The following is a 13397-nucleotide window of genomic DNA, read 5'->3' as shown; positions in this document are numbered from 1 at the left end:
ACTGATTCAACGAAATCAAGAGTTAATCTAAGAAAAGAGTGTGAAGGAACAAATTGGTTTGTTGCTTGATTTCCGGAGGCAAACGAAGGAATCAGGAATGTTATGAGTATATTATTATAATCTAATTCCAAGGTTTAAAATCTGAGAAATAATGGAGGTTCATGTGTCACTTCACTTGTTTGTTCACTCGAAATCATATTATGTACAAATGAACCATCTTTTTGACTATTAGATTAACATACATAGCAAATTACAAAGATTAAATATTATAATATGCTAAGTGTTTAGAAGCACTATTCTTTTATCTCACCCAAAGTTGCTTCAAGATGACATGACAGGAACAGCTCATTCGAATGATGATTGAAGATGATGATTTGACTGGGAAAAGGCAAGCACCAATAATAGACAACTCAACTGTACATCATCATCTCCAAACCCCTCTCTTCACCTCTCTTTTATGTAGATTAGAAACCAAAAAAAGGAACTTTGATCAAATTAATCATGAATTGAACTCATCTGCTCTTTTACTGGGTTTGATGTTAAGAAAGTGATGGTAATTAAAGTAGTAGTGATTTTGCAGGGCAATGGCAGGCAAGTGATTGCACATACTATAGAGAACAGTGCATGGAGAAGAAGCAAAGAAAACAGCACTGTGACTGAATTCAGTGAAGGACAAATGAATATGGGGAGTGAAGTTGATTATTTGTTTCCCTTTCCCTGCAAGGTTGCTGTTGAGTTTTAGACATGTCCAATCCTCTTCAGAAAGTTTTAAATAAAATAAAAAAATGGGGCAAACAAAGCAACACTAGAAACCAAATTGATAGCTTCTCTCTTTATCATTTTGGCCCCTCCCTTAATTATTTATTTATATAGCGCGCGACTATCGGGGGTGGAAGAGGCTATTTTATGGCCTGTGGGCCTCCGTGTCTCTCCAACTCTTTCAGATCCGTGAGACATTCGATGAATTTACACTTTGGAATGAAAATATTAATTATGGTATAGTGATTTGGTGAAAAGAAGATGATAGCAGAGAAGCAAACAACTTTAAACAAAGCTCTTTCAGTTTCAGTTGGGGGTGTTGTTTTAATTTTGCCTCCCATACCTGCTTTACTGCCAAATGGTCATAAAAAACAGTTGATATGATGGTTAGACTGAAGCTAGGGGGGGCTTTTTTGCACTGTTAACCGTTGAAAATAACTATTCTGTTCTGCTATTCTTAAACTACCTTTTACCACTGCACAAAAACAACCCCATGAAATCACACATTAATATCAACACCTAACGCTTTAAACTTTTAATCACCATGGATACTTTGGTGGTTGGGAAAATTGTTTTAGAGGTGGATATGGCCTTAGTTTTAACTTCCATCCGATTTAATTCCAAATTTAATCAGTTTTAATGTCCCAATCAAATTTTGGGGAAAAAAAGCCAGTCCCATATGAATGTATTGCTGTTTACTACCAAAACTTAAATTTTGAATTTGATGAATTATTGGAAGTGAAAGATATACATGTTGCTTTCTTTTTTGGTATGTGTCATGTCTTATTAAATTCATGTCTGAATTTTTTTTTTTTTAACAAGGGGGATGAAAAAAAATTTCATACTAATATGGGCAGTTTGAATAAGAAAAGTCAAGAAAATTATAAATCAATTTGAATAGAAATGTTCGGACGGGATGTGAAAATAAATGTTTTATATTTAAAATAGATATTTATACAGAATTATTTTCAAAAAAAGTATATTATTAATTGTTTTTTATATGTTTTAAAACTGTACCAAATTACCATAAACAAATCAAAAAATATATAGAACGAAGTAAACCAATGGCATTTGCAGGTTTCCACATGATAGATTTGGTAGAACAATAATATATATAAAATAAAAAGAAAGTGAAGGAATATTTTGTTCATAATATATGATATTACTTGTTGCTTTGTCTTATTAATCCAATAAAACACATATCAATCTTACATTTAATTTCCCCTTCCACTCGTATAATTACAGCAAAACTGGAAATTCCATTGGTAGCAAGGCTTAGGTTGTTACATTCCCTCCATCCTTAAATTGTCTTGTATGCAAGTCTCAAACCTTTTTATTCAAGTCTTGCATTTTACGCCGCTTCACTTTTTTTTTCTCTTCTTTTTTATATTTAATCCATCCCTTGTGCCGTTTTAGACCAATTTAATCTTTAATCCCTTAAATTTAATTTATTAAAATTTAATTATAGGTTCAAATTCACAACCCTGCTAGTTGTTGTTATTAAAAGTCATAGCTTTTTATTGTTATTCAATTATATAGTCAGTGCCACGTAAAAATTTAATCAATTATATTCCATCAATAATAAATTTATATACCAACCAAATGCTTGAGGATGTATGTTTTATAAATTTCGTATAAAATATCTGATTAAGTTTATTTTACAACTTACAAATTAATCTCAACTTAATTGGAAAAAATACAATTTAAATAACAAAATTCTGTTTTTATATTAATAGGATTATATAGACTATATATTTTTAAATAAAATAAAAACTACTTCCCTAAATATTTGAACCTGAGCTTGTAACTATTATCTTCTCCAACACAATCAACACCTCTTTAACAAAATCATTTATACTTCTTTTACTATCAATAATTATTATTTTTTAAATTATCGAGTAACTTTTTAAAAAGAATAAAGTTTTCTTGAAATGACAAAGAGACTAATGGTGATAACCTTTTTTATTTAGTTAAGGTATAGAGGATTAGAGGCAAAAATGTTAGGAATTAATTTTACACTCGCTGGGCTAGGTACCGCTTAAAGGTCCACCCAAAAAATAAGAGAATTTACGTAAAAATATAAACACAAAAAATGAGTTTGGACAAAAAAATAAGGTCTGTACAAAAGACGGGTCGGGCTCAGATAAACATTTTTTGGCCTGAGCTCGGCCTGAATTTGCAAAAAGAAAAAAAAAGTTGTTTTTTCACTATTTTGCTGTTATTTTTTATTGTTTTCTCATTATTTTGTTGTGATTTCACTATTATGATGCGACTATTTTATTGTTATTGTTTGAATAGTGTATAATTCTTATTTGCTTGTTAAGTTGCACCTATCTTAATGTTATTTAAGTATAAAGATTTTTTCAAATTTATTTTCAATTTGTTTGGAAATATTTATTTTAATGTTTTTAATGTACTATATTTTAAAAAATGTATATATAAAAAACAATATAAAAATTTAATGCGACCAGGCTCGAATTTTAGCATATTTATCTGGGCCAAACTTGAGTGAAAATTTAGGCCCATTTTCAGGCTGGACTTATCAAATGGGTCTGAAATTTATCAAGGCCTGGCTCAAACCTAACCCGACCTATGGACTGGTGTAGGGTCCATTTGGATTTGATATAACTCTTAATGGCACATTTTATGGACTTTTATTTTCCGGAGGTATATCAGTGGTTTGTTTAGATTGCACGCTTTAGGTTTCCTTTGAATCATTGTTAAAATTATCTACGATGAGATTAAATATTGCAGCAGTAAAATTAAAATCAACAGTGAAATATATATTTGGATTCAAATTCAATTGTAACAATGAGATGAATGTAAAAAAATGACTTTTAAAGACATGGTATCAAAATGGGTGTATATATAAAATAAAGTCTTGAAAGTATTTGACATTTTAAAATTAATAAATTATTTAAATCTCAAATGTTTTTTAATAAATAAAAGGTATAAAAAAATATAGTATTGTTTCAAACGTTTTTTTCCTTTACTTTTAGTTAATTATATAATAAATGTTTTTATTAGTTTATCATATAAAAACAAATCTATGCATTCATTAAATAATTATACAAAATTTAAATAACAAAATGAAATAAGGAAAAAAATAGATTTTTTTATACAACTAAATATCATTATCCTTTCCAAAGGATGAACGGATAACTAGAAAGGTAAGGTTGGATGCCGTAATTGTTTTTCAATGAAATAGACGATTGGTCATAAAATGTGTTCTGTTTTTATCAATAAAAATTAAACCTTCGACCTCATGATTAAGGGAATAGATGAGCACCAACCACACCACACATCATGTTCATTTTCTTTTATTTATCTTACACCATATTTCACCTTATACGTTTTTATTTAAAAAAATAAATAATTTTATCAATTCAATATTTGTATCTTATTATCAATTCTCAACATATATATATTATTTTTTAAATTAAAAGATTTTGAATTATTTATTAGTTTTGTTTTTAATTATTTTGATAAAAAGTTTTGAATATTTTTATTTCATATAATAGATATTTAAATATATAAAATAATGTATCTATTATTCTAATGTACATGTTCACAATTAATTATTTGGTAAATTATCAAAAAGTTTCATTACATATAAATATTATTCTAATATCTTTAAAGGTTATTTTCTCTTTTCATTATAATTCACTCTTTCACAACCGCTGCGATTACATTCGAATATATATTCTACTATTAATTTCAATTCAAAACTACAATAATTAATCTCAGTATACGTAAAAGATATTAAAATATACTCCCGCCACGTCAACTTCAAACTCTCGTGAAAATTAAAATTGTTTAAGTAAATTTGTGAAAACTTTGTTATTCATAATTGAGTTTATGTTGGAGTTAGAGATTTTATAAATACACAAATATAATCCATTTTAGGGCCAATTCTTCATTGCTTTTGAAAAGTGCTTTTGAAAATTTTGGTTTAAAATTTGGATGTTTAACATTGCTGTCAAAAAGTGCTTTTGAGAAATAAAATGTACATATTAGACATGTTATTATCAAGTAACAAATATGCATTTAAATAATATTTAAATTAGTTAATATTATTATATATTAGTAATAATAATAATAAAATTATTATAACCTGTTGTTAATATTTTAATATATGAAATATAAATTGTAAATATTTTTAAGCAATAAATATTAATTATTTATAAATTTTAATTAGAATATATAAACTATATTTTAAATATTTAAATATAACCATTAAATATTTGTAATTAGTATTTTAAAAAATATTTTTTTCATTTTTAATTAATGATTTTAACACAATTGTAATTAAGCACCAAGAAAAAAAAATATTATGTTATTAAAGGGGTGAAAAAGTAATTAAGCACCAAAAGTGTTTTTAGAAGAGGAAAAGTTAAAATTTTTAGCTTCTCCTTTTCAACTCTTTTTCAGAAGTGCTTTTCAAAAGCATTTCTGAAAAGCTAAAAATTTCAGTCAAAAGCAGCTTGTTCTTCACAGCTTTTCTTTCAAAAGTGTTTTTCGAGTAAGAAGTGCTTTTTTTAAGCAATGAAGAACTGACCCTTAATCTCAACTTAACAAGTTGAACCAAATTTGATTTTTCTAAATTTACGATATATGTTATCTCATTTACAGTTTAACCTAGATTTTTTTAAAAATAAAATAATAATTTTAATGCCTAGTGTTGATATCAAGTCAAGAAAAGAATAATTCCATGCCCAAATGATTAAAGTTTAAGCAACAAATGTTGATAAACTTCATCAAATTGACTTAGACGGAATCTATCTATTTAACATGTATTATTTTTATTGCAAAATTCTTAAATCTTCAACCGATTAAATTTTATTAATTACTATCATAGATTGTTCTAATTATATAGTTTATCCAAAGAGATCTTGACATCAGAGACGAATTTAGGGGTTGGCATGGGCTTAGCCTCCCTTAAAATGAAAAATTACTATTTAGACCCTCTAATTTTTTTTATAATTTTAAATTAATAAAGATAAAATTGTACTTTTGCCCCCCTAAAAATATAAAATTTCGATTTAATATTTTAAAAATTATAAAGATATAGAGTATAAAGAATTAAAATTTCATTCGGCCCCCCTAAAAGATTATTCTGGCTTCGCCTCTGCTTGCATGTGTTTTCTAATAGAACTAACATTCCAATGAACTGACCTATTAACTAGTGGATCTTGAATTAGCTTGCAAACTTTAGAGATTACGCGTTTCTGCTAAGACAATGTGAGGTCCATGTAAGAGTTTAGAGTCATTGATTGCCAAGGTCTTATCCTAGTATATAGCATCGTCGCTGTCAGGAAGATCAAATCAAACTTCCATGTCAATAGCCTTAAAACATGTAGCTAAGGCAGTCTTCACTTATAAAATGATACATACAAACAACTCATACTCTCTCATGTACACACTTTTTCTTCCTCAATCCCGAACTCTCCCACAAAAAAATCTCCTTCCTAACCTTCACCCAAGTGCTCCTCCATATAAACCATCATCTGTCAATCCAACGCTTAATATAAATAGTTGGTATAATGATAAATTTAGCCGCCAATGTTTAAATCTTTTGTCAATACGGCACTTAATTATTTTTTTAAACTAAATTTGGCTATTAACATTTCAAAAAGTCAAATCGCTTTTTTTTAAATAGGAAAGTTGACTAAAACATTAGTTTTTTTAATGATGTTAGTGTGACAACCCATACGACAGTGTATGCGTATTTCATATTAACATGATACTATTTGTCATATATGTCACATCAATAAATAAGTTAAAATTATTAAAAAATTCAAAATTCAAAAGGAAATTATGAAAAAATCATAAAAGTAAAGAGTGGGTTGCCATACGAGTGGTCATGTTTAAAAATATAGCGTTTTAATCAGTATTTCTAATTAAAAAACAACCAACCATTGAACTCTTTTTGAAAGGTTAAAGGTTAAATTCTGACTATTTAAAAAGAAATTATAAGAAAATGATTAAAGATGTAAAGGTTAAAATCTAAATAATTTAAAAAATTCATAAGCCGAAGATGTTGAAGTGAGTCATAAAATAATATATCTTCAAAAGGTGTTTGGCATTCTTCTTAAAATAATTGAAGGAATTTAAATTTGATTGTGAGTGAGGAATGAGATAATTGAAAGAAAAGAATTGTCTATTGACACAAAAAAGACCCTCTAAAATATTTAGTGATGATGTATCTAGTAGTGTACAGGCAAATCATTTCCGTAGGCTGATAAACCCTGTTTTGAATGATCACACTTAAATAAAACATAAAGGTTAAAAAGGAAAACCCCTCTAATCTGGTTGATGCAACATTTTCCTTTAAAGTATGGTATATGAAAAGCTTTTAGAAATTGAGTGAACAGTTTCCCCCTCTATTGGCAAAGTGTGAAACATTTGAAAAAGCAACTACTAAAATATTGAGTGAACGAATACATTGGTACGTCCTAGAGAAGGAAGTGCAAGGAAAATTTAAAAATAAAAAATCTACTTGCCTTATCTCGTGGTCGTGCCTTGCCTTTATTATTTTTCAAATATTTATTTTTCTTTCAACAAAGAACGTCTTGTCAACCACCCAATGCCACGCAGTCGCTTGCCGGTTCCGGCTTACGCTTAACTTCCCCTTTTTTCTCACCCTTCACCCTTCACCCTTCGTTAGATCAACTCAAAATAACTCTTTATTCTTTCTTCTTTATTTTTTTTGTTCCGTTCTGGGCTGCCTTTTTTTCTTTTTTCCCTATCTTTTCTTTGCTATGCGCCAGTGTTGGTGCAATTTCATTTCAAGGTGACATAAAACTGCAAAGAATTTCAATATATTTGTTTTCCTCATTGATCCAAAGTTTTTCCAAGTCTACTCGATTTGATATGGAAATGGAAAACTTTTTGCAGTGAATTATCAGTGGGGGTCTAGCTATCTTCTTTTAGGGTTTCTATTCCTTTACACTGCTTTTCTTTAGGGTTTCTTTGAGTCTTTTGATTTGTAGCTTGAATAAAGTTTTATCCTTCTGCTTTGTTTGGCTCAGCTGAATTTGTTGTCAAAAAAATAATGGAAGAATATAATCAGCTAAACGAGAATAGTACACCCAGGGGAAATTTCTTGTACGCAACTCCAGTTCTTGCATCGAATTCTTCTCCGTATGGGAGAGGGAGTAGCGGCTCCAACGTGAGTAATCAGCAGGTCGAGATGCCATTGATTTCTTTTCAGTTTCAGTCGAGCGAGTGTTACCAATCGGAGGTGCATCCGATCGTGAAGACCGAAGCTAGCACTTCACAGCATGGCCAAAAGTTTCACTACCCTTTATTGAGAGAGCATCAAGCAGCAGTGCATCACCAACAAGATAGGAATGAAAGCTCAAGCGAAGCGGAAGCTATCAAAGCCAAGATCATTGCTCATCCTCAGTGCTCTAACCTCTTGGAAGCTTACATGGATTGCCAAAAGGTAAGTCTTGCCTACAAAAGCAGTATATTCTGTGAAGTCGAAGACGAAACTTGCTTTAAAACTCGAGAGAAGTTCGATTAACTCGTTGACCCTTTCTCACCACTAATCATTTTTTATACTGTTGCCATACAGGTGGGAGCTCCACCTGATGTAGTGGCCCGACTAGCTGCTGTTCGACAAGAGTTTGAAGCAAGGCAGCGATCTTCAGTGACATCGAGAGACACCTCAAAAGACCCAGAGCTTGATCAATTTATGGTGATTTGTTTAGCGAAACCTTCTTCTCTTTGGCTTATGATCTCCTTTTTGGGGATTTAATGACAGCTCCTTATTCGGCTCAGCACCTTTTTTTTTCTTTTCTTCTTCTTTTGTTTTTTGTTCTGACTGAAAAATTGTGGATCCATAAAACCAGGAAGCTTACTACGACATGTTGGTGAAATATCGGGAGGAACTAACGAGGCCAATACAAGAAGCTTTGGATTTCATGCGGAGGATCGAAGCTCAACTCAACATGCTCACCAACGCTCCTGTGCGGATCTTCAACTCTGGTACCTCTTTTTTTTGTTTCCTCTTTGTATTACACGCTCGCTTTTAGTACATGCTTAAACACTTGATGAAGATGGTGGCGATGATGATAATGATGATGATTTAGCGCTTTGCTTACCTTTGCCTAATGCCGTAGCCTGGAAAAAGAAACGGAAGAGACGGTAACTGCTGGCGCCTTTGGATTCGTAATATCACCAAAAAGAACCGATAATCTAATTGGCTAGGCTTCCTTTGGAAATTGTAGACCTGAGTCTACATCTTTCGTATTCATCCATTTCGCCATTGATAGCTGTGACCCAAATCACGCCGTCCAATAATGAACAAGGAAAAAAAACCAACAAAAAGTAGATCAATAAAAACGGAGGAGAAGACCCAATAGTGGAAAAAGAAAACAGCTACACTGAGGTTTTTTTTTTCTTTTTGGAGCTAATGGACGAAACCCTAGCTAATCACGAATCTATATAGTAATAAATTGATTGCAAAGTTCCAATGCTTAACAGATTTATCTATATTTGTAAAGAACAAAGATAAAACGCACTTGGTTTTATGCTATTGCCGGCTGTATGCAATAAAATTCACACGTTGGCTTTTTTGTAATGGGTTTACCTTTTCAATGATCTCTGACAGAGCCATTCTTATTTTAGGGTTTTATTCTTTCTTTATTTTTCCTTCCCAAAATCTAGATACTCTTATTCTATTTGGTTCTGCTAAACCTGATTCTGTTCCAAGTGGGTTTTTGTACATAAATTCATACCTCGAGAGATGAATGATATAATTAGTGTCTTCCCTGTCCCCAGCTGTTCTTCGTTTAAAACAAATAGTTTTGTAGGTTTTTTTTTTCTTTTTTTTCTTTTTGGTGAAAAAAAATTATAAAGGTTAGGAAAATTGGAGAGCATAGGATGCTGTTCAAATCAGTGCTACCCCATTCTGTACGGCTTTATGAAAAATAATATATATTCCTTTATTGGTATTTGTTTTGGGGTTTTATCATCACAGTTTAGCCCCTAATTTTCTAATTTTTTTGATCTGTCAAAACAATAGATGAAGGAATATATATTGATTGGAGGATGCTTTTTTGTACTTATATAGATATTTTCGTCTAGCGTTAATTAAAATGAATAAAGTTATCAATTTTGCTTATAATATAATGATGTTATTATAATAAGTAAATATTAGCTTATCTTAAAGAGTGAGGCAAATCGTTAGCAAAATATTTAATTAAAATGATCATCATTACAAGCATTAAACTTTCATTTTAGCATTTCTTTGGGGGGAACGCAGGGAGGGTTCTGATTTCCTGGGAAGTATACTCTAGGCCTTGTAGGTTCTAGCATGTTTCACTCTAATTTATCCTCATAAATGAATTAGAAAAATGCTTCGACGCAACTGATTTTGGTGAGAGATCAAAATCCTTCTCGGAATGGCGTAGAATGAACCTCCGTTTATGGTAAAACTTGTGTCAACCTTTGTTTATATATACATTAAGGTCTATGGAATTATTGTCAATCTTCCATGGATTGATTTTTAATTGTTGATCACTGAGGATATGGAATGAATGTCGGCTGAATTTCATAATTGGAATACTTTTGGCAAGTTAAGTTTTCAAGGTGATGTTGTGAGATTATGCTTGTTAGAGCTGGATTTTGTCTGGTAAATGGTTTTGGACTCTTTGTTGTTCCAACTCGAGAAACCTGCGAAGATTAAACCTTGAATGCACCATAGACATTTCGTAACCGTTGCATGATAGCTTTGAGCCTTCGATACCCTTGGCTATTGGAATTAAAGTCTGGATGCTGATAATAGTGTTAAAGCTGATATGTAGGATTTTGAACGAAATATATATCAAGTGATTCATGAGAGGGACAAGGATGTTGGTACATCTTTGTAAGTCTCATTTGATCATATATAAACCGTTCATGCTGATTATTAATGCACAAGCATATTGTTTTAAGCATCAGCATCCCACTGTTTTAATCATTTTAGTGGTTTCCCCTTCATGCACTGGAATTCTGGTGTTTAGGTTCCCACATGAATGAGGATTCGCGTATTTAGCAGGATATTCATCTTAGTCATTTTTGGTAAATTGTAAATCAGTCATAGGTTTGCCGTTGTTTCTAAGTTTAGAGATGGGAAATGGTGGTTGTTTATTCCAATCACCGTAACTAGAATAAGATGTTAATCCAATTGTAAGGGAGTAAAGATATGGAATGAATACCCGAGCGGTTCCAGGACTGTTGACACCTCTTGATGCGGATATGATGAGCCCGAGCTTTTTACTCCAGTCATTCCCTTCTAAAGGGCTAAATATATGGGATTTTTGTTGGTTTACTTTGCTTATGCTAATGGGAGCATCTATACACACTTAGAATGTTAATCGTAAGCATGTTGGAAGAAAGTTGCGAGTTGGTTAATGCAGACGTTATCTAGCTGTTTCTCCTTCACTGCTCACAACTTCCTCTCTTTGTTCTCTTTGTCAAATATCAGATATACATATCATTGTAATTTTACTGTTGTGACCATGTTGGTTACAGTTTCACTTCACTACAAGTCTAGCTGGTGAGCTATAAATCCTAATTGGTCAACTTTCACTAAATTGAATAGGCAATGCACCATTCATTCTCCTTTACCTTTAACTTTACTCCCCTAAAGTCTCTGTGACTTGTCCATTTGTGGCACCTGGCCTTTGTGTGCTAATTTAGGAACCATAGATTTACATGTCCTATCTCTCTAGTAGTCATCTTTTCTTGGACATCTGTCTGAATTGGCAAGTCATCTCATTCAAAAGATCCGGAGAAATGTAGTAAAAGAAGCCATGAAACTATTAAGTGATGGAATTTACTTTTGATAATAGTTTGACCTACCTTGCTCAAATACGAAACGATGAGGTCGACTTGATATGGGCAGTTATATTTACTTTATACTATAGTCTCCTTTTGATTTAATTTGCTTGCATCATACCTATACCGAGTAAATATTGCATTGCTACCGTGAATTCGATTATGATGGTTGTGAATATGGTTGTCATTGGACAGAGTATAATGTTGTGAAAATTTTCTTGCACTGTGTTTACGTTTTTCGAGTCAAGTGCATATTTTCAAGTTGATGTACTTTTTCCACTTAAATTTGAGCAGATGAGAAGTGTGAGGGTGTTGCTTCATCCGAGGAGGATCAAGAAAATAGCGGCGGAGAGACTGAACTTCCTGAATTTGATCCGCGTGTTGAAGACCGAGAACTGAAGAACCACCTATTGAGAAAATATAGTGGTTATTTAAGTAGTCTCAAGCAAGAACTCTCCAAGAAAAAGAAGAAAGGGAAACTACCGAAAGAAGCTAGACAAAAATTGCTAAGTTGGTGGGAGTTACACTACAAATGGCCGTACCCGTCGGTATGTATCCTTTCTTTAGCTAAACTATTCATTGGCAAGCTATTAGAATTCCCACTTCAGTTTTTATTTTGGATTTCTAATGAAACCTGGTGATAATCCCATAGGAATCGGAGAAGGTGGCATTGGCTGAATCAACTGGTTTGGACCAGAAACAAATCAATAATTGGTTCATAAATCAAAGGAAGCGTCATTGGAAACCTTCGGAAGACATGCAATTCATGGTGATGGATGGTCTGCACCCACAAAATGCAGCTCTATATATGGATGGTCACTACATGGGTGATGGTCCTTACCGTTTGGGCCCATGATATAATATGCAACAGCGCATTATAAATTACCTGCCTCAGCAGGAATATATATATATACTAAGTGTTTGTTTCCATTACATTTCAGCCATAGTATATGTTAGTCTTCCATTGTTTTTTTTCTTTTTTGGTTCATCCCTTAGGATTCAGCTTTCTCCTACAACATAATCTAGCATCTTTGAAAAAAGCACCCTTATAGTTTCCTGCCTGCCTATTCCTTATGATGATCGTCGAGGATGTGGATCCCTGTTGTCGGGTCCAGGATGCCTGCCTGTGTTTCTCATGTTCAAAGGCACGGTGTTGCTAAGTGTTTGTTTCCATTACATTTCAGCCATAGTATATGTTAGTCTTCCATTGTTTTTTTTCTTTTTTGGTTCATCCCTTAGGATTCAGCTTTCTCCTACAACATAATCTAGCATCTTTGGAAAAAGCACCCTTATAGTTTCCTGCCTGCCTATTCCTTATGATGATTGTCGAGGATGTGGATCCCTGTTGTCGGGTCCAGGATGCCTGCCTGTGTTTCTCATGTTCAAAGGCACGGTGTTGCGCCTTGTTACTTCATTGCTGTCTGAATGTGAAGAGTAATTAAAGGAGCTAGTGCTGCCAGAGAGATTGTAATGTTAAAGTTGAAACCTTTTTTTGTGGGGGGCAGCACTACATGTTTTTAAGTGTATATAGTGAGAAATTATGCTGGGAAAGTTTGGGTTAGTTAATGTAAGTAGTTGTAATACTTTGTGATCTTCCTTTGATATCTGCAACTTGCGGACAAGGAAAGGTGTTCCAAACATTGACAGGATGCCATATTAATCAGCTGTGTTAAGCTTTTATGTTTCCTGTCGCTTGTATTTTATAACAGATCAAATAAATATCTTCCATATTAGTTAGTGGTTGTCCAATTTGGGTAATTTTGGACTTCTGTTCTAACTGTATGTATAAATGTGATTGAGTTGAAAAAGTA

The 13397-nt window shown here is 32.2% G+C and overlaps 1 protein-coding gene across 1 annotated transcript; it reads left to right on the top strand.

Annotated features, from left to right (window-relative positions):
* The first annotated feature begins 7336 nt into the window (after window positions 1-7336).
* LOC107902603 (homeobox protein knotted-1-like 2) lies at window positions 7337-13397 on the top strand. Its single transcript, XM_041094196.1, has 6 exons — window positions 7337-7552; window positions 7791-8206; window positions 8339-8461; window positions 8616-8751; window positions 11881-12134; window positions 12239-13397. Exons 2-6 carry the CDS (start codon window positions 7814-7816, stop codon window positions 12440-12442), a joined length of 1110 nt encoding a protein of 369 aa, XP_040950130.1. The 5' UTR covers window positions 7337-7552; window positions 7791-7813; the 3' UTR covers window positions 12443-13397.

Source organism: Gossypium hirsutum, chromosome D05 (assembly GCF_007990345.1).
Source record: "Gossypium hirsutum isolate 1008001.06 chromosome D05, Gossypium_hirsutum_v2.1, whole genome shotgun sequence".
NCBI classification, from domain to species: Eukaryota; Viridiplantae; Streptophyta; class Magnoliopsida; order Malvales; family Malvaceae; genus Gossypium; species Gossypium hirsutum.
Note: the sequence above shows the minus strand (reverse complement) of the source record. Positions and strands in the feature narration are given on the sequence as shown.